Source organism: Hoplias malabaricus, chromosome 1 (genome assembly GCF_029633855.1).
Source record: "Hoplias malabaricus isolate fHopMal1 chromosome 1, fHopMal1.hap1, whole genome shotgun sequence".
Taxonomy (NCBI): Eukaryota; Metazoa; Chordata; class Actinopteri; order Characiformes; family Erythrinidae; genus Hoplias; species Hoplias malabaricus.
The window spans coordinates 83,898,898-83,920,367 of NC_089800.1; the positions used below are offsets into that span (position 1 = coordinate 83,898,898).

The following is a 21,470-nucleotide window of genomic DNA, read 5'->3' on the forward strand; positions in this document are numbered from 1 at the left end:
TGAACCCACAACCCACAACCTCCAGGCTTCCTAATGACTGCGACACTACCTGCTGGGCCACCGTGCCGCCCTGATCAACAGGTGAACAAACACAAATAGCTGACGTAGTGGGAAGAGGAGGAAAGAGGCTAATTTTTGTCAGATATCAAGCAGCTACCAAATTCTAGCAGATAAAACAATACAGATCATGGATATGGCACAAATATACATTGCTAATAAAACTAATAGGGGCTAACCATTTTTTTTGCAAGCTGCAGAACAGTTTAAAATTCTACAATGCCACCATGTGGACAATGTTGGAATTAAAAATAGAACTTTAAACCCTGTACTAGGTTTGTGATCAGAGAACAAAGCTCTTAAGGGCTTAAAATACTATGGAATATTAAGATTTTAATTACACTTATTTTTTATAGTTGAATATGTATTTATGAAATCCCAGGAACTGTGGATTGTGTTTAGTGTGAACCCTTTATCAAGATATGTTAGTTTTGGGACTGAAACAATGAACCACTTCATTTCTATGCAATAGATCCTGAATAAAAGTCTTTATATATTGTATTGGGCATACATATACATATTGTTAAAAACATAATATTGGAAAGACATAGGCAATGCATGCATGTCGAAAATATTAATGTATAGGAAAAAATGGAGTGAATGGAAGACAGTCAGTACCTCGAAACATTTTTACTTTCATTTTCACATTGTTTTATAAGTAAAACAACATATAAAAACCCTATATGTTTAATGCGAGTGTATATTTAGCTTTATAATACTAATAGGTATTATCTTAGATATCTAGCCCAGGTTTACAGTCATTTTAAAGACTCCTTCCGCATCTATTCAGCAGGATTTCAAATGGATCTAACACCAAGTTTTTCATAAAGGCACAGCATATGGTGTAAAAGCAGAAGATGCTTCAACAAAAGGTAAAGATTTTTCATTAAAACAGATATAATTAATATACATTCATTCATTATCTGTAACCCTTATCCAGTTCAGGGTCGCGGTGGGTCCAGAGCCTACCTGGAATCATTGGGCACAAGGCGGGAATACACCCTGGAGGGGGCGCTAGTCCTTCACAGGGCAACACAGACACAAACACACATATTCACTACACACTCACACCTATGGACACTTTGGAGTCGCCAATCCACCTACCAACGTGTGTTTTTGGATTGTGGGAGGAAACCGGAGCACCCGGAGGAAACCCACGCGGACACGGGGAGAACACACCACACTCCTCACAAACAGTGACCCGGAGCGGGAATCGAACCCACAACCTCCAGGCCCCTGGAGCTGTGTGACTGCGACACCTACCTGCTGTGCCACCGTGCCGCCCTATAATTAATATACTACAGAATATCTGCTAAAATAATTAAATGAGTCTCTATTTGTTAGTGCCACAGTAATTTTCCAGCAGACTCAGGGTTTGGTTTCTAAGTGTGTTTATTTACACTGATAAAATATTGAATTCAATTGTGTACATCTACACCTCATATCTGTATTTTTGTTTATGCTTAAGTTTAGATCATTGCACAAGCTCAATGAGGATTATACAAATACCCTTAAAATGGTGGCGGGTATAGTTAGCATGTTTTGGTAAATAAAAAAACAGGATAGCACATCTCTTTTTTGAAGTAGCTAAATAGCAGCAATGCAAAACTGTGGAGAGAAATGTGTGGAAACAGGTGCTTTGGGCTCTTTTGAGCCAGCAGCAGGTTTTAGGAGCACAGCTCAGCAAGAATAACTGATGCCAAGGTACGTCAGTTTCATACCAATACAAGACAAAGCAGCTGCGTTGCAAAGTATGGCCCTGCTAGTATTGACATCAGATACAAAAAATGCCTTATGATTTTTTTAAATTATATTTTTTGTGTAACAAGTCTGTTCATTAATGTCTATATTGATAATGAATTAAACAGCTGGCATTTCTGAACACAACACCTCGAACATCACTGGGTGAATCTAAACCTAGGGCATACTGAGGCTTTAGGTGGAGATCGTTGCACTGTAAAACATAGTGAAGCCATTATTGGACATGCAGCAGGGTCTGAGAACACACCAAGGCAGTCGAGCCGCAGGGGTCGGAAACATCGGTCTTATTTCGAAGGTGTGAGATGTGTCGAAGAGGGTTTCTAAAGTGCAGGTGAAGCGCTTCTGCGTGTTTTCTTACATAAAGAAAGTACAGGCAGGGTCCTGGCATATCTTGTTAGATGACTTCTGAGGACAGAGAACACAATATAAAACACAACATTTCACTGAAAGTAGAGGTGTGTTGTTTTGTAATGCTGTAGTAATGTGTAAATCAAGTCATAACAGCCTGAGATGGACTTTATTCTACAAGTCTCTGACCTGCTCTCTGATGGGCTTGGATCTCGTCCAGACCTGTGAGAGTGCGAAGTGACCGGCGCTCTTTGAAGGCCACTGCAGGAAGGATGTCCTCCTCATTGTCCAAAACTATCTTAGAGGCCTTGCCTGGGCCAGGCAGCTTGATAACTTCTTCTAATGGCAGACTGTGAATGGGCTTCATATTCTCATTTGGCAGGCTGTCTTTCATTATGTTTGTGGGTGAGGCAGGTTTCTGCAGAACACCAATCAATCAAATGACTGGTTGATCAATCAACCAACCGAACTAATATTGCCGTGTGAAACGTCCACGCTAATGATCTTTTTATTGTTCTTACCGTCTCAGCAGCATCTGTTTTTCTTGTTCTTTTCATTATTTCTTCTAGTCGCTGTGAAGGTAAATACATTATTTTGTTAGAAAAATAAAACCATTTCATTCAAGAACTGGGTTATCAGTGCTGCTGGCCCTTCTTTATTATCCTCTCCTGTAATTTTCTGGGCTTTAAGATCATTCCCAGTGCTCAGTATGACTGACCTACTTTCAGTAAACCAAACTGCTCTCATAGCCATCGTACCTTCTTCCTCTCCTGTCGCTCAGCCTCTTCTCTCTGGAATCGCTGCTCTCTCTCCAGTCTCTGCTCCTCTTCCACCAGCCTCTGACGAGCCTCTTCCTCCTCCCTCTACAACAGGGGACGGGACATTTTGGATTTCTTCAATCCACAGTCTTATAATATACAATGCACACTAAATACATCCTTAAATGCGACATTCACTATTTTAATTAAAAAAAAAACTATTCTTATTCAAGTCTAAGGTTGTTTTCCCGGTCGGTTTGTGTGCTCAAAACCAATCTAAAGTGTTTACAAAGCTGTCTGTGAACAGGTAAAAAAAACAAAAACAAAGGGTCTCATTCGGGCATGCTAGGCTTTCTCTCACTCTGCTCACAGCAGATAAATGGCATTTGGATGTTTTTAGACAGTGAATAGACCTCCATACATTGAAAAGCATGAACCATGATGAGGATATAGCTCTATTCCTGCTCCACATGTTGATAATATTGAATTATTTTGTTGTAGGTGGAACTGACTCTAAATTCAGGAGAGCGCTAGCTGCATGAAATTAAACACAGAACGAAAGTGCTACAAAACAGATCAACTCTAAAAAGAAGAAAATACTATGGTGAGATAGCATTACATGGAAAGGAGTTATGAGATATTTCTGGTCCAGATAAAAGAAGATGCTAGTTTACAGCACCAGTCCCAGTCTTTAGTTAAGTTGTAGATAAATATGAATGAATGAATGAACACCCTGCCCGTGCCCTCCTGTAATACCTTTTACAGCCCACATTTTGATTTACTCTCATCCAGAGAGATATAAATGGTATCTCTTTCTTGTTTTCTCTTTCTTCTGGGTTGGAAACAGGTATATATTCTCTCACCTGTTGCTGTAGTTTTTTATCCTCCTCTCGCTGTCTTTGAGCATTCTCCTCCTCAGCCTTCCTTTGTTCTTCCTCCTCCCTCCTCTTCTTCTCCTCCTGCAGTCTCTGGGCCTCTGCCTCCTGTCTCTCTCTCTCCTCAGCTCTCCGACGAGCCAGTTCTTCCCTGCCCCGCCTGAAAACACACATACGTTTTGAATAAAGAAAATCACTACATTAAAAAACATAATACATCACCCCACATCACAAGTTTAAACAACTCATTTCAATTCTCAACTTCCTGGGCTATACATTTCGAAGTAAAACTTTGCATTTCTCCTCACCGCTCTTTTTCCTCCCTCTGTCTGCTCTCCTCCTCCTCTCTCTCCCTCTGAATTCGAGCCTGTCTCCTCTTCTCTGACAGCAGACGAGACGCCTCCTCGGGGTCTGTGGTCCCAGCTGAAGGTCTGCTTTGAGTTCCACTAACCAGACTCACCACTGAAAATAAAGAAGAGCAACTTTTCCATAAGGTATATGGCCAAAAATGGTATCTGGAGAAAATGGAAAAGTTGGGTTTTTGACAGATTAATGTTGCTGATGGTTACATTAAAAATGAATTATGCTCAGATTCTATATTTACGTCCATTTAAAGCATTATTTCCTTTATCCCAATAACCTACTGACGATACAAACTGTGAAACGTTAAAGTTATAGACACAAAAAAACAAAGATTTTGTTTCCTCCCTGACCATTGGGAGTCTGAGGGCAGGCCAGAAGGACCACAGGCTTCAGAGAAGCTGGGTATGTCAGCAGTCGAACATTCTGCCCTGTGCCTTGTTGCAAATTTGGATGATCTGGTTGGTCAGAGTGAGAATAACTGGAGGAGGACACATGCTCTGTCTCTGGATCCTCTTCAGTGAGGGCGGGTAGACACTCCGGTCTTGGAGAGGCCTGTCTTGAAGGTGGTCTCACTGAAGGCCTTAAAGGAACAACACACAGAGAATACTGTTCAATCTAGGATTGTGTATAGGGAGTAAGTAAAGTAGTTATTATCTTTATAATATCTGTAGCACACCAAACTATTCTTAATTTACACTATAAATTTAAGTAACAAGGTTTAATACCAAATAATTTAAGCATTTAATATTAGTCCCTTTATGAAATGTACACAATATAACTAGTATTATTAAAAAGTGTAAAAGAACTACTGTAATATAAGGCATACACATTACATACCCTACTGATGAGGATAATGTGACTGATGTGGAGTTAACTCCTGCAGGAGTCGTGTGAGACTGTGCCTTTTTCCATTCTCTCTGTTCCAGGTGACCATTCGACCTCTAACACCCACAACAGACAAACCTGGCCATTATGACACTTCCAAAGCCAAACAGCAAAAGTGTGTCAAATGCATCATCCAAGAGCAAGGCAGGTTTATTTTTAAACTTGTACAATGAGCCAGCAGTCTTGGATATTTTGAAGGTTCTACCAGTATTAATGAATATGTTTTTGACATTTTCACCTCCAATAGAATGAAATAATTATGCTAACAAGTTGACAAAACATGAAACAGAAACTATTACTGCTTCAGAAAAGAGAAAACACTCATTTCTTTAACACTGTGGCCCTCCAAAACCAAAAACAAAGTGTGTCACTTCAACATCATAATGTCAGCTCAGCTTCCTTAGCATTCTCATTAGCTAGGGTGACCAGATCTGAGATGGTGAAAAAGAGGGGGGGACTACTGACGTGCAGACTGACCAATTAAATGTTTACAGAGAAGGTTATCGACCAATAGCGGTAGCTCTACAGTCAGACCGTCCAATCTGAAGATTTTAGGCTACTTCACCACGCCCCCTTCTCACTCAAGCGAACCAATCGGAGTAGGGGAGGGCGGGACTAGTTTGTGAACGAAACTTCTCGAAGTTCTATGTAAGCTCTAGAAAAACAAAATCCCGGACATTTTTTAAGTCTGAAAGAGAGGACATGTCCTGGTAAAAGACGACGTCTGGTCACCCTACATTAGTAAACCTACCGCTGCGCTGGTTATAAAATAAAAATAAAAGCGATGTAAAGCTCACGGGCTGACTGCTGGAGGCTCTGCTGTTGTTCTTCACCCCGGGGCTGTTGACACCTCGTTGCGAAACCGTTCCACAGCTGGGCCTAACTTTCTGAGGAACGCTGGTGCTCACAGCGTGGCAGGAGGCTGAACGTCGACAAACATGAACAACTGAACAATGGGAGTGTGGATATTGGTTTAGAAAATGTGTGCACGAGAAAATGGAAGTGAAAAGATGAAAATGCGAGAAGGAGAAGCAAGAGAAAAGCAAGCGTACTGATATTAGAACCGCTGCTCCATTCAGTTTTCCTCACAAGTGCCATTTTACATAGGTTTATGCCCCGTTAGCACAAATGCTACATACACTATTAGCCAGTAGGTTTTTTTTGGCTTATCCAATCTTTGCTGCAGTAGCTTGTTCTCCTCATAGTAAAATCTAGACTATTTTTTGGAACGTTTCTGTGAGGATTTGAAGGCATTCAGCCTTGTGAATATTAGTGGAATCAGGTTTGGATGTTGGATAATTAGTGTTGCAAACACCACTCCAACTCATCCAAATGATACTGGACATCAGGAGCTTCATAACTAGATGGCTTTATATCTTCTTACTGAACATAGTGACCTTATGTGTGGCTTCTCCAGAATGTTCCAGTTCACTTAATAATTTTGTAAATATAAAATGTGTATAACTGTTGGGACAAATAGTGTATTGACAACATATTCAGTTTTCTACGGGTGGTTACCTTCTCCTCGTGATAAACACACAGCACTCCTGCTTCTGTTTAAATAAGAGATTGTGGGCATCTGCAGACGACTAACCAGGTCTATCTCCCACTGTCTAAGAGAGTGGCGTTTAGCTGGAGGAGAGCAAAGCACAGATGCTTATAGCACAGAAGAGGGTACAGAGTTAGTGTAAAAGATGTGAGAAGCACAGGAGAGAGCTTTGGTGTGCTGAAATATGCATTTAGAGATTTACCATGTGTGTTGCTCCTGGCACTACTCCCTCCTTTCTGAGGGGGGCTTACTCTCTGTTTGGCTTTCTGACTCCTCTCCATAGTTCTCTGCACCACAGACTCATACCTCTCCTAACGGCAAGAGACAACAACAATGTACTTTGTGCAATGGCATTTCACAAAACCAATTCGGTGTGAAAATAAAGAACTAAGCCAACAGTACATTTTTCAGTGAGACTCACTCTCTCTTCTTTGAGCCTCTGCCTGCGTTTCTCTTCCACTGCCCTCCTCCTCCTCTCCTCCCTCTGTCTCTGCTCCTCCAGCTTTCTGCGACGCTCCTCCAGGTGTTTCTCATAGTATCTCTTAGCTCTCTCCTCTCGGGCCTGCCATCCTTGCTCCCGAGAAGCTGCACACAATAGAGATTCCCATTAAACGCCATGTCTTTAAAAAGTATGTCACGTACATTTCGAAATGTATTAATAATGTTTGATGTGGAGGTAAATACCGAGCTGTTTATAGTGCTCCTCTCTTCTCTCACGGGCCAGTCGCAGTCTCTCATCCACTTTTAGTGTATGTGTATCTGTTTGAACGAATAAATGAATGAAAAACATATATATATAAATATACTTGATTTGTATTAGAAGGGTTGCCGAAATAACACATGACCAGTAAACTCTGTATATAAAATGTGTAAGTTAATATAATCTAATTGACATATTACCAGTGATTCAGTCCAAATTATTGGTTTCAGAGTAATGAAAGTATATCAGCACAATATAAGTATATTTCAGCAGAAACTGCCTTCTGACTTTCACATGTTCCCTTATCTGTTTTGCCCCGGGAAAACAATAGTGTATCTGCGGACTGCTTTGCTAACTCAACTGTGTTGGATAAAAGATGTCCTACAATTACTTCAGCTGAGTGACCCCAAATACAAGGTCAACAGTGCAAATACACCACAGAACCACAGCAGTGGTATGAAGAAGAAGTGGACAGAGAGAGAGGGCCCAATAGTAAAAATAAACTCTGTCCTGGGGTCCTGACCTGAGTTTGATCCTCTCAGGTATTAACTTCAAAGAGTTGGTCTAGAGGTTTCTATTTCTTCCCACAATCCAAAAAAACGCTCTTTGAAAGGTGGATTTGCTGTGTAAAATTGTCCACTGATGTGAGTGTGTGAGTGGCTGGGTGAGTGTGTGAAACTGGCCACAGGTGTGAGTGTGTGAGTGACTGGGTGAGTGTGCGAAACTGTTCACAGGTGTGAGTGTGTGAGCAGCTGGGTGAGTGTGTGAAACTGGCCACAGGTGTGAGTGTGTGAGCAGCTGGGTGAGTGTGTGAAACTGGCCACAGGTGTGGGTGATTGGGTGAGTGTGTGAGTGACTGGGTGAGTGTGCGAAACTGTTCACAGGTGTGAGTGTATGAGTGACTGGGTGAGTGAGTGAAACTGTTCACAGGTGTGAGTGTATGAGTGACTGGGTGAGTGTGTGAAACTGGCCACAGGTGTGAGTGTATGAGTGACTGGGTGAATGTGTGAAACTGTTCACAGGTGTGAGTGTATGAGTGACTGGGTGAATGTGTGAAACTGTTCACAGGTGTGAGTGTATGAGTGACTGGGTGAATGTGTGAAACTGTTCACAGGTGTGAGTGTATGAGTGACTGGGTGAATGTGTGAAACTGTTCACAGGTGTGAGTGTATGAGTGACTGGGTGAGTGTGTGAAACTGTCCACAGGTGTGAGTGTATGAGTGACTGGGTGAGTGTGTGAAACTGTCCACAGGTGTGAGTGTATGAGTGACTGGGTGAATGTGTGAAACTGTTCACAGGTGTGAGTGTATGAGTGACTGGGTGAGTGTGTGAAACTGTCCACAGGTGTGAGTGTATGAGTGACTGGGTGAGTGTGTGAAACTGTCCACAGGTGTGAGTGTATGAGTGACTGGGTGAATGTGTGAAACTGTTCACAGGTGTGAGTGTATGAGTGACTGGGTGAGTGTGTGAAACTGTCCACAGGTGTGAGTGTGTGAGTGACTGGGTGAGTGTATGAAACTGGCCACAGGTGTGAGTGTATGAGTGACTGGGTGAGTGTGTGAAACTGGCCACAGGTGTGAGTGTATGAGTGACTGGGTGAATGTGTGAAACTGGCCACAGGTGTGAGTGTATGAGTGACTGGGTGAGTGTGTGAAACTGTCCACAGGTGTGAGTGTATGAGTGACTGGGTGAATGTGTGAAACTGTTCACAGGTGTGAGGGTATGAGTGACTGGGTGAGTGTATGAAACTGGCCACAGGTGTGAGTGTGTGAGTGACTGGGTGAATGTGTGAAACTGTCCACAGGAGTGAGTGTGTGTGGGACTTGAGTAAAAGTGCTCTAATTTTTTTTATTTATTTTATTAATGGTTAATTTGTGGCTTGTCAAATCCACTGTAATCCAATGCTAAAGTGTTAGCAGGTGTTCTGGTCTTTTACTGAGTACAGGGCACAAATATCAAAGCCTGTGATAACTGAATATAGCCTTTTGATGCAGCCCTAGAGTTAGATGTTGAAGTATTTCATTAATACAATGTATATGTAAGGTACTGGACTCTGTATAACACTATAGCAAAATAAATCGTATTTAAATAAACAATAATGAGAGCAGTGCTCAGACCCGTGGCATTTTCATGTTTTCTGTGTTTACTGATGTATGGTGATGTGGTCACAGATGGAGGACAGGCTGCTCTTTTCTGCTCCATTTTGGACGTCACGTTGGACAAGGCCCCTGAAAAATAACATTAGATCATAATCAGTGTTCAGATTCACTGCTGTGACAGCAATTATTTGTGTATATTTTAAACATATTAAACCTTAAACATATGGGTAATCAGTTAAAGGAGCATTGATACAGACTGAAAAGCCATATCCGTTTGAAATACTCTCGTATGCTAACAAATGTCCATGTTTTCACATCTTGTTTGCATCTGTATCATCATTTCTTAACTGAAGCTAAGAAGTTATGACAATCTCACAAATCTGTTTCTGTGTTCTGCGTGAGGTCATATAAACGTTTCCAACCCAATCAGAAAGACAGCAAGATGCTGACTGCACTTCTCTTCCCAGCTCAAAGGTAGTGTTGCTGTCACACAGCTCCAGGGTCCTGTGGTTTGGGTTCGAACCCTGATCCAGGTGACTGTCTGTGAGGTGTTTGGTGTGTTCTCCCTGTGTCTGGGCTGTTTCAGAAGAGAGTCCAGAGGAGACCAGATGAAAGGATTTCTGGACATTATTGACAAACTGTACTTACTTTGTTTAGTTTTTAAAGTTTTTCCATGCCCATGTGCCAATGCCCATCAGAGAATCATAGACTTAATCATAGGGATTGAAAGGCATGGATCACTCAATTGTGATTTTTGAGCTTTGCTAATTTCTCTAGTTTGATTTCTCTGGATTCCCTGAATTGTTTGTAAACGCAGAGGGAGAAATTCCTAAAATCTCAACAAAAACTATATGAGAAATACGTATTACACTTAAAATATCAGACCAAACAGAGATTGTGAGAGCCTAACAATTTCTACTCATAAAGCACTAGGCCATTCCTGGGGATTCCTTTTATACACAGTCAGTATTTCTGCAACTGTTTCAGGTTTTGTACATTTTCCCTGCTCTTAATGATCAGATATTTACACAAAACAAAGAAGCTGATCTTCTCTTTCAACTGTTTTTGTTTTAAACAAACATTCATTAATTCATTCATTCATTCATTGTCTGTAACCCTTATCCAGTTCAGGGTCGCGGTGGGTCCAGAGCCTACCTGGAATCAATGGGCGCAAGGTGGGAATACACCCTGGAGGGGGCGCCAGTCCTTCACAGGGCAACGCACACTCACACATTCACTCACGCCTACGGACACTTTTGAGTTGCCAATCCACCAACATGTGTTTTTGGACTGTGAGCACCCAGAGGAAACCCACGCAGACACAGGGAGAACACACCAACTCCTCACAGACAGTCACCCGGAGGAAACCCACACGGTCACAAGGAGAACACACCACACTCCTCACAGACAGTCACCCGGAGGAAACCCACGCAGACACAGGGAGAACACACCACACTCCTCACAGACAGTCACCCAGAGGAAACCCATGCTGTCACAGGGAGAACACACCAACTCCTCACAGACAGTCACCCGGAGGAAACCCACGCAGACACAGGGAGAACACACCACACTCCTCACAGACAGTCACCCGGAGGAAACCCACGCTGTCACAGGGAGAACACACCACACTCCTCACAGACAGTCACCCGGAGGAAACCCACGCAGACACAGAGAAAACACACCACACTCCTCACAGACAGTCACCCGGAGGAAACCCACGCTGTCACAGGGAGAACACACCACACTCCTCACAGACAGTCACCCGGAGCGGGACTCGAACCCACAACTTCCAGGTCCCTGGAGCTGTGTGACTGTGACACTTTTAAACAAACAAATATGTTATTTTTTAATATAAATATGTCAAAATGGATTTACCAGTGTACAAACACTGTTTTCTGTCTTTATTTGCATTTAAAATGCTTTCCCAACTGAGGTTTGTACATTTCTGTTGAGATCAGAGAGTCAGGGCAACCACTACAAAGAGTTGAAACACACAAACAGCAGCCAAACATGAGGCCTGTCCCATGCTGCCTCTGAGTTTTTCTTGTGAATTAAACAGCCCAAGGCCTGATGAAAGCTACAAAGACGACATTTGTTACAAAGAGGCTCTTATGAGCAGCAGATTCAGCGCCTGACTCAAGTCCTCACTGAGACCTCAGCCCCAGCGCCACCATAACAAGGGTGATTGATGAGAGAAACGTCAGGAAAATGGGTGACTTTGTGGAGCCGGACTGTGTGAGTACACCTATGTTTGGTACACATTACATAACAGGTTGCCATGTGATTACAGAAACACCACAGGGAACGTGTAGCTTCATAAATACTGGTCATAAATATTATAAAAAGAAGCGGAATTATACCACGGGTGCATATTATTCACAGCTGGGCTGAGCTTCTGAGATATGTACTGAGCACTGTAGACTTTACATTGAAGGGAATGTGTTTCTTGACCATATATTATATGAAATATTTTTGTAATTATAAACATTAAACAGGTAACTCCATCTGTCTGCCATACAAACAAGGACTAGACATGATGTCATGTTAAAAAATGCCTATGTCAATAGTCAATAATAATAGGTATAATATCAAAGCTATAAACAATATCAGCTCAGTCTTGGCCTCAAACTGGCCACCCACCTCTCTGTTTTCTGACCATGCCATCCATTTTCTTCTTATCCTCTGTTAGACTGGACAGCTCCAGTGCTGCAGCCCTGCCGGCCTGCCCCCACTCCCTCTGCTGCCCTGCCAGGCTGCTGCACGGAGCGGGCATAGCAACAAAGCATCCGGATACTTCTTCTCCTCCACCTCCTGCTCGCTCAGATGAATCTGCTACGTCTGCTACAGCAGCCTCCTGCTCCTGCTAACTGTGCTTCGCTGAGAGTGGGGAAGGGCACGCACAGAGTGAGAGAGAGAGAGAGAGAGAGAGAGAGAGAGAGAGAGAGAGAGAGAGACTGACTATTACCCTTCGGGGGAAAGGGAGAGCGAGATCAGCTGATTCAGTCCACATTTATACTTTCACTACAGCTTCCACTAATGTAAGCAATAAAAACACAAGCAAATCTGCAAATTAAAAAAATAAAAAAGTAAAATAGGCACTGTACATATGCAATGTTTTTAAATATATATTATGGTAAAATATATTCATATAATAATGAATTTTGAACATGTATTATACATTATACACAACTGCAGTGTGAAATGATAATAATGTGATTCCATGCAATGGTAGATGACTAAGAAGACCATCAAAAATTAGTGCTATAGGTTAACACTAATTGAGAGCTATTGAGAGTATTTGGAGCCTTTTGGGAAGTTGTCACTGATACACAAAAATATCTGGTTTCTGGCAGCAGGTACAAGCCACTTCTTTGGAGGTGTGGACAAATATCTGTACCTTTCTTTTAACTGAAAGAACTAAAAGCATGTCTCCTGAAAACGTCCAAAAGTTGGACAGACTGAATATCAATTATTCAGTCTGTCCAATAAATATAAAAACATTAATTTCTATTAAAATAATAATAATAATAGAGTGGCACGGTGGCGCAGCAGGTTAGTGTCGCAGTCACACAGCTCCAGGGGCCTGGAGGTTGTGGGTTCGATTCCCGCTCCGGGTGACTGTCTGTGAGGAGTGTGGTGTGTTCTCCCTGTGTCTGCGTGGGTTTTCTCCGGGTGACTGTCTGTGAGGAGTGTGGTGTGTTCTCACTGTGTCTGCGTGGGTTTCCTCCGGGTGACTGTCTGTGAGGAGTGTGGTGTGTTCTCCCTGTCTCTGCGTGGGTTTTCTCCGGGTGACTGTCTGTGAGGAGTGTGGTGTGTTCTCCCTGTGTCTGCGTGGGTTTCCTCCGGGTGACTGTCTGTGAGGAGTGTGGTGTGTTCTCCCTGTGTCTGCGTGGATTTTCTCCGGGTGACTGTCTGTGAGGAGTGTGGTGTGTTCACCCCGTGTCTGCGTGGGTTTCCTCCGGGTGACTGTCTGTGAGGAGTGTGGTGTGTTCTCCCTGTGTCTGCGTGGGTTTCCTCCGGGTGACTGTCTGTGAGGAGTGTGGTGTGTTCTCCCTGTGTCCGCGTGGGTTTCCTCCGGGTGCTCCGGTTTCTTCCAGGGTGTATTCCTGCCTTGCGCCCAATGATTCCAGGTAGGCTCTGGACCCACCGTGACCCTGAACTGGATAAGGGTTACAGATAATAAATGAATGAATAATAATAATAATAATAATAATCTACCAACATTTAAAAGGAAATATAATACATGTCTATATTTCTCCTCAAAAATATATAATGAAAAAAATAACAGCACTTAAAATCTGCTGCAATTTCGCAGCAAACTGCCCTTACTTAAGTCACAGGTGTTGCTTCTTGCTGTGAATTATGGGAATTTACAGTGAGTTCCTGTAATGGGTCACTATCCACATTCCTACAGCAGTAAAATGGGAACATGACCAACATTGCCACAACACTAACATGCAATGCTTTATTATACTCTGGTTAAATGTGATAGAAACAATAGCAAATCAGTGGTAGTCATGAGATAAATGAGTTATTAATTAATAATGAATTAATGAATGAATGAACTCAAATGTATTGGCAGGGAACTAAATAAATAAAAGTTAATGTCTGATTTTGTACATGACTCAGAGTGAAATGAATTGGTGAGTAGGACCACCAGAGGTAAACATCTATTCATAGTGCCAAATGGAGCTGACAAATACAGCCGTAGACTGAAAAATACAGGCAGATATATAAAGGATTTCACTAGAACTAGATCTTACACTTTCACCAGAGCAGCCATCTCTCTCTCTATAAGAGCAGTAGGCTCTGGGGTTGTTGTGGTTTTCTTCCCCTTTAAGAGTGAGAAGTACTCAGGCTCTTAAGCTCTAGCTCCAGCTCATCTAACCTCAGAAGGTCACAGCTACAGAGATTTCTGATACTCAGAATCAGAGCAAAACAAAAGCCCTGCCACACTCAGTCTGAGCACCTGAACGGTTGCTAAGACAACAGAGAAACGCAGAGGAAGAGGATGATGATGCTTGTCTCTCTCTAATAGCCAGATGGAGATTCTCATAATAGCGCTGATGTCATGCCACGCCCCCAACACTCAGAATTAGTCATATAAATAATATAAAATTTGACTACAGTTACAGGTTATTTAACAGTAATACATTATAATGTGGGCTGTTTCTGTACCCGTTTGGAAGCTGTTTTGATCGCTCGGGTTTTCCTGTTTACTCATTTCCACTGTTATTTCTATATTTATATCTGTTTTTATAACCTACTAACCATCCATAGATCTATCTTTTAGATTGTCTCCACAGGAATATTCATTACAGAGGCACTAAAACTGCCACCGGACCCTGGAGTAACGTTCTTGGTGTAAGTTACTAAAATCAACTAAAAGCGGTAAGTACCTGCAATTCCATGGCTACTACTGGCTGTTTTGCCTGCTCAGAGTGTGGCATGTTTAGTTTAACCCCCTTTCCCACCTCTAGCGATAAAGATAGTGGTTGTGTTTGTAGTAAGTGTCAGCTAGTTAGCTCTCTGGTGGATAAAGTGGACCAGTTAGAAGTGCGCATCCGGAGCTTATTATTGTTAAGGGATAAACAGCGAGATTCAGTGTTAGCAACTCCGGGTGCCTTAGGGAGAGTTAGCACCCCCACGACTCCGGCGTTAGAGCCCTCACAGCGGGGTGAATGGGTGACGTCTCGGCGTCATAGCCGGAAAGCTAAGGCTGATGCTAACGCTGAGGCCAAAGCTAGCCCACCGGGACACCATGCTCCTCCGATTCGCGTGTCAAACAGGTTTGCCCTGCTCAGCAAAGCACCCGCTGAGGAGCCTGTTAAGAGTGCTCTGGTTATAGGAGACTCTATTGTTCGACACGTGAAATTAGCTACTCCTTTAGGGGCGCCGGCAGTAACAGTTAGCTGTTTATCGGGAGCCAGAGCGCCGGATATTAGTGGCAACCTTAGACTGTTAGCTAATAAGAGATATTCGAGGGTAGTCATTCATGTAGGGGCCAATGATATTCGTCTGCGGCAGTCTGAGGTAACTAAGGGTAATATTACAGAGGTGATTAAACTGGCCCAGACGATGTCCGATGCCGTAATCTGCTCTGGCCCCATACCAATGCGGCGTGGCGACGAAGCTTACAGCAGACTTTGGGCGTTAAACTGCTGGATGTCCAAGTGGTGTTCCGAAAATCAAGTGGGCTTTATAGACAATTGGTTTCGTTTTGAGGGCAAGCCTGGTCTTATAGGTAGGGATGGTATCCACCCCACGCGGGAGGGTGCTGCCTTACTTTCTTGCAGCATAGCACATAGTCTTTTAGTTAGTCAGCAGAGTAGTGTAGATAGCTGCTGACAATCCAGAGCCGGGACCAGGCCGCAGACAGACAGGCTAAACCGACCGTCTGCGAACTGTCTTGAGGCGTCACCCAGGTTCAACTGTATTGAGACTGTGTCTTTCCCCCGAACTAAATGTAAAAGTAGAAAAACAAAATCAGCCTGTTTCAGCAACCTAATCAATATTAAATCATACACAACACCTAGCAGCAACACCTCAGAACTAAAATTTGGGTTACTCAACATAAGATCACTAAACTCAAAAGCACTCATCGTAAATGATATTATAAGTGATCATAAATTCAACGTTTTCTGTCTCACGGAAACGTGGGTTAGACCAAATGAATATTTAGCACTAAATGAAGCCACCCCCCTAGGCTATAATTATGCACATAGCCCAAGAATATCAGGCAAAGGAGGTGGAGTATGTGTAATTTACCAAAATACCCTAGAAATTAGTCTTAAACAATGTGACACCTTCTCTTCCTTTGAGGTTCTCTCCACTATTATTACAAATCCGGTCACAAAAAAGGACGCATTTTTATTATGCAACATTTACAGACCACCAGGGCCTTACTTAGAATTTCTGAAAGAATTCAGCGATTTTGCTACAAACCTAGCGGTGTGCAATCATAAAGTTATAATTGTAGGAGATTTCAATATCCATTTTGAGAAGGAAAGTGACCCACTAAAAAAGGCATTTACCTCAATCTTAGACTCTATTGGCATTACTCAAAATGTAACAGGGCCTACACACTACTGCAGCCACACTTTAGACTTAGTTCTGACACTAGGTCTTAACATTGACAAAATTAATATCTTACCGCAATCCTCAGCAATCTCCGATCATTACTTAATTTCATATGAGCTATGTTTTAGCCATAATATATGTAGGAACCCTCGCTATTCTACAAGGCGTATAATAAAACCATCTACCGCCCTACAATTTATAGAAAACCTACCAGAACTATCGACCCCAGTTCCAACTCCATCAGACCCAATGGACCTAGATGTATTAACTGATTACCTAGAAAATACCTGTCGATCTACTTTAGAAAAGGTAGCACCACTTAAACATAAAAGTATAAGACAGAAAAAGCTCGCACCATGGTATAATGATAAGACCCGTACTTTAAAACAAACATTACGAAAACTAGAACGGAAATGGCGATCAACCAAGCTTGAAGTGTTCCATTCTGCCTGGAAGGACAGCCTTATAGAGTATAGAAATGCCCTCACTAAAGCTCGCTCAGCATATCTGGCCTCGCTGATCTCCAATAATAAAAATAATCCGAGAGCACTGTTTAGTGTGTTTTCTAGAATTACAAAAAATCAAGCAGGTTCTGAACAACTAATTCCAGCAACTCTCACCAGTAAAGATTTTATGGACTTTTTTAATAATAAAATCGAGAATATTAGACAACAAACTCAAGCCACAGGATCAAATCCATCCTGGCTGCCACCCGATGTGAATGATATAAAACATAATATAACTGTAAAAGAAAGACTTGAAACCTTTTACCCACTCCCACAATTAGAACTAGAGAAGATTATCACCTCCGCAAACTGTACAACTTGCATACTTGATGCAATTCCCACAAAGTTGCTCAAAGAAGTACTACCAGCTATTATTGATCCTCTTTTAACTATAGTAAACTCATCCCTTAGTCTGGGCCATGTACCCAAAGCTTTTAAACTAGCAGTTATTAAACCTATGATCAAGAAACCAAATCTTGATGCTAGCACACTGTCTAATTACAGGCCTATTTCTAATCTGCCATTTCTGTCCAAGATCTTAGAAAGAGCTGTGGCCCAACAACTTAGTTCATATCTACATAAGAATCATATATATGAAAAATTCCAATCTGGATTCAGGCAACATCATAGTACAGAGACAGCTCTAGCCAAGATAACAAATGATCTTCTTCTTGCCTCTGATCAAGGCCACGTATCCCTGTTGGTGCTTCTTGACCTAAGCGCAGCCTTCGATACAATAGACCACAATATTCTCATAGAAAGGTTAGAAAACATGGTTGGAATCACAGGGACAGCCCTATTATGGTTCAAATCTTACTTAACGGAACGTTATCAATTCGTAAAAGTAAACAATCTAAATTCAAATTATTCTAAAGTAAGATTTGGAATTCCACAAGGCTCTATTTTAGGACCATTATTATTTACATTATACATGTTACCGCTAGGCACAGTTATAAGAAAACATGACATTAACTTTCACTGTTACGCAGACGACACACAATTGTATATTTCAGCCAAGCCCGATGACAAACACAGATTAAAGAAAATAGAGGACTGTGTAAAAGACGTGAAAGGCTGGATGTTGCGTAACTTCCTCCTTCTAAACAGCAACAAAACAGAGGTCCTGCTTTTGGGTCCAAAAGTGGCAAGAAATAAATTATCAGATTTAATTTTAAATCTCGCTGACTCTCCAATTAAACCTGGTTCAGCAGCAAAAAATCTTGGTGTCATAATTGACCCGGATTTATCATTTGATCAACACATAGGTAGTATCACTAGGACAGCTTTTTTACATCTTCGCAATATTGCTAAGATTAGAAATGCCTTATCCCTTCAGGACGCAGAAACATTAGTACATGCCTTTATTACTTCAAGGCTTGACTACTGTAACGCACTACTGTCAGGATGCACCAGCAGCAATTTAAGAAAACTTCAACTAGTTCAAAATGCTGCAGCTAGGGTCCTCACTAAAACTAGAAAATTCGAACATATCAGCCCAGTTTTATCATCACTTCATTGGCTGCCTGTTAAATTCCGCATTGACTACAAAATTTTGTTATTAACATATAAAGCTCTACATGGGCTTGCTCCTGAATATCTTCAAGATACAATTTCCTATTATGAGCCTCCACGCTCACTCAGATCACAGAATACTGGATTTTTAAATGTTCCCAGAATTCAGAAGGCCTCAGCTGGGGGAAGAGCCTTTTCTTATAAAGCCCCCAGACTCTGGAATGATCTTCCAGAAAATGTTCGGGACTCAGACACAGTCGCAATCTTCAAATCTAGGCTAAAAACACATTTGTTTAGTTTATCTTTTGGTAGCTAATGCTCCCCCATAGATAAAGGCGGCAGATCCGGGGGGTCCATGGACACAGGGAATTATAGTATACTGAGACGATGGTGCTGTCGTCCCGCCGCTTCTCGCGATCACTCAGGTTTGTTGATGGTGGAGCGGAGGGATGCCAGTGTTTCAGGATGCTCCCGTGTCTGTGTGTCCTCCTGGTTCTCTCCTTTTAGTTAATGCTGTCATAGTCAGATCTGCCGGAGTCATTAGCCACACTCTGGAAATTTTCATATTTTCTACTTTACAAACACAAAACAGTTCAAAACTAATTCCATCCCTTTACATTTTTCCGAGTAAACAACTGCCCACCTGTCTGTCTGGACACTGATGGATGACTGTCGATGACCTCCACGCTTCAGACCAGCTGCCCACGCTCCAGCAACCACCAAGTGCCTTGAAGCTGTCCCTACACTGAAGTTCTCATGGACTACTAACTATCATCACCAGTAGATTGACCAGAGGAGGATGGGTCACCCCTTGTGAGCCTTGGTTCCTCCCAAGGTTTCTTCCTCAGCTGGGGGAGTTTTTCCTTGCCACTGTCGCCCCTGGCTTGCTCACTTGAGGGTTTTACATTTGTTTTTACATTTCATGTCAAATCTTTGTTTACTGGAATTCTGTGAAGCTGCTTTGTGACAACATCAGTTGTGAAAAGCGCTATATAAATAAATTTGATTTGATTTGATTTGATTATAATGCACAGTAATATATTAATTTGTGCTATTTTCCTGAGCAATTTACAACATGTGGAAACAACAAAAGGTGTTGTAATTATAATATATAATAACTTAAATATACAAATCTATACTATACAAGTAAATGTATTTTAAATGTCATTTTTTTTTTGCAATTTATTTGAAAACCACTTATAGTGTTAGAGGGGCGTCAGGTAGTGTCACATTCACACAGCTCCAGAGACCTGGAGGTTGTGGGTTCGATTCCTGCTCCGGGTGACTGTCTGTGAGGAGTGTGGTGTGTTCTCTCTGTGTCTGCGTGGGTTTCCTCCGGGTGACTGTCTGTGAGGAGTGTTGTGTGTTCTCCCTGTGTCTGTGTGGGTTTCCTCCGAGTGACTGTCTGTGAGGAGTTGGTGTGTTCTCTCTGTGTCTGCGTGGGTTTCCTCCGGGTGACTGTCTGTGAGGAGTGTGGTGTGTTCTCCCTGTGTCTGTGTGGGTTTCCTCCGGGTGACTGTCTGTGAGGAGTGTGGTGTGTTCTCCCTGTGTCTGCGTGGGTTTCCTCTGGGTGACTGTCTGTGAGGAGTGTGGTGTGTTCTCTCTGTGTCTGCGTGGGTTTCCTCCGGGTGACTGTCTGTGAGGAGTGTTGTGTGTTCTCCCTGTGTCTGTGTGGGTTTCCTCCGAGTGACTGTCTGTGAGGAGTTGGTGTGTTCTCTCTGTGTCTGCGTGGGTTTCCTCCGGGTGACTGTCTGTGAGGAGTGTGGTGTGTTCTCTCTGTGTCTGCATGGGTTTCCTCCGGGTGACTGTCTGTGAGGAGTGTTGTGTGTTCTCCCTGTGTCTGTGTGGGTTTCCTCCGAGTGACTGTCTGTGAGGAGTTGGTGTGTTCTCTCTGTGTCTGCGTGGGTTTCCTCCGGGTGACTGTCTGTGAGGAGTGTGGTGTGTTCTCCCTGTGTCTGTGTGGGTTTCCTCCGGGTGACTGTCTGTGAGGAGTGTGGTGTGTTCTCCCTGTGTCTGCGTGGGTTTCCTCTGGGTGACTGTCTGTGAGGAGTGTGGTGTGTTCTCTCTGTGTCTGCGTGGGTTTCCTCCAGGTGACTGTCTGTGAGGAGTGTGGTGTGTTCTCCCTGTGTTTGTGTGGGTTTCCTCCGGGTGACTGTCTGTGAGGAGTTGGTGTGTTCTCCCTGTGTCTGCGTGGGTTTCCTCCGGGTGACTGTCTGTGAGGAGTTGGTGTGTTCTCTCTGTGTCTGTGTGAGTTTCCTCCGGGTGACTGTCTGTGAGGAGTGTGGTGTGTTCTCTCTGTGTCTGCGTGGGTTTCCTCTGGGTGACTGTCTGTGAGGAGTGTTGTGTGTTCTCCCTGTGTCTGTGTGGGTTTCCTCCGAGTGACTGTCTGTGAGGAGTTGGTGTGTTCTCTCTGTGTCTGCGTGGGTTTCCTCTGGGTGACTGTCTGTGAGGAGTGTGGTGTGTTCTCTCTGTGTCTGTGTGGGTTTCCTCCGGGTGACTGTCTGTGAGGAGTGTGGTGTGTTCTCCCTGTGTCTGCGTGGGTTTCCCCTGGGTGACTGTCTGTGAGGAGTGTGGTGTGTTCTCTCTGTGTCTGCGTGGGTTTCCTCCAGGTGACTGTCTGTGAGGAGTTGGTGTGTTCTCCCTGTGTCTGTGTGGGTATCCTCCGGGTGACTGTCTGTGAGGAGTTGGTGTGTTCTCCCTGTGTCTGCGTGGGTTTCCTCCGGGTGACTGTCTGTGAGGAGTTGGTGTGTTCTCTCTGTGTCTGTGTGAGTTTCCTCCGGGTGACTGTCTGTGAGGAGTGTGGTGTGTTCTCTCTTTGTCTGCGTGGGTTTCCTCCGGGTGACTGTCTGTGAGGAGTGTTGTGTGTTCTCCCTGTGTCTGTGTGGGTTTCCTCCGAGTGACTGTCTGTGAGGAGTTGGTGTGTTCTCTCTGTGTCTGCGTGGGTTTCCTCCGGGTGACTGTCTGTGAGGAGTGTGGT

The 21,470-nt window shown here is 43.1% G+C and overlaps 1 protein-coding gene across 4 annotated transcripts; it reads right to left on the minus strand.

Moving 5' to 3' along the window:
• Nucleotides 1–606: 606 nt before the first annotated feature.
• map7a (microtubule-associated protein 7a) lies at nt 607–12,250 on the minus strand. Of its 4 annotated transcripts, none has more exons than XM_066685386.1 (15): nt 12,036–12,250; nt 9,414–9,524; nt 7,281–7,355; nt 7,018–7,181; nt 6,799–6,907; nt 6,566–6,679; nt 5,845–5,969; nt 5,000–5,103; nt 4,513–4,742; nt 4,108–4,261; nt 3,788–3,959; nt 2,925–3,029; nt 2,688–2,738; nt 2,356–2,584; nt 607–2,223 (listed from the first exon to the last, which is right to left on the minus strand). In XM_066685386.1, the coding sequence occupies exons 1-15, from the start codon at nt 12,166–12,168 to the stop codon at nt 2,213–2,215; spliced, it is 1,887 nt and encodes a 628-aa protein (XP_066541483.1). In that variant the 5' UTR covers nt 12,169–12,250; the 3' UTR covers nt 607–2,212. The 4 variants fall into 4 exon arrangements, with proteins under 4 accessions (XP_066541483.1, XP_066541475.1, XP_066541468.1 ...); XM_066685378.1 differs by having other exon boundaries at nt 607–2,220; nt 5,845–5,993; XM_066685371.1 differs by having other exon boundaries at nt 5,845–5,993.
• Nucleotides 12,251–21,470: the final 9,220 nt, after the last annotated feature.

Bases quoted from the DNA above. Each gene is read 5' to 3' on its own strand.
- map7a (XM_066685371.1), bottom strand. From the start codon at position 12,168: ATGCCCGCTCCGTGCAGCAGCCTGGCAGGGCAGCAGAGGGAGTGGGGG. The intron at 3,030-3,787 runs GTGAGAGAATAT...CCCCTGTTGTAG, and splicing joins ATAAAAAACTACAGCAACAG to AGGGAGGAGGAAGAGGCTCG. The intron at 2,739-2,924 runs GTACGATGGCTA...TTACCTTCACAG, and splicing joins AGCGACAGGAGAGGAAGAAG to CGACTAGAAGAAATAATGAA.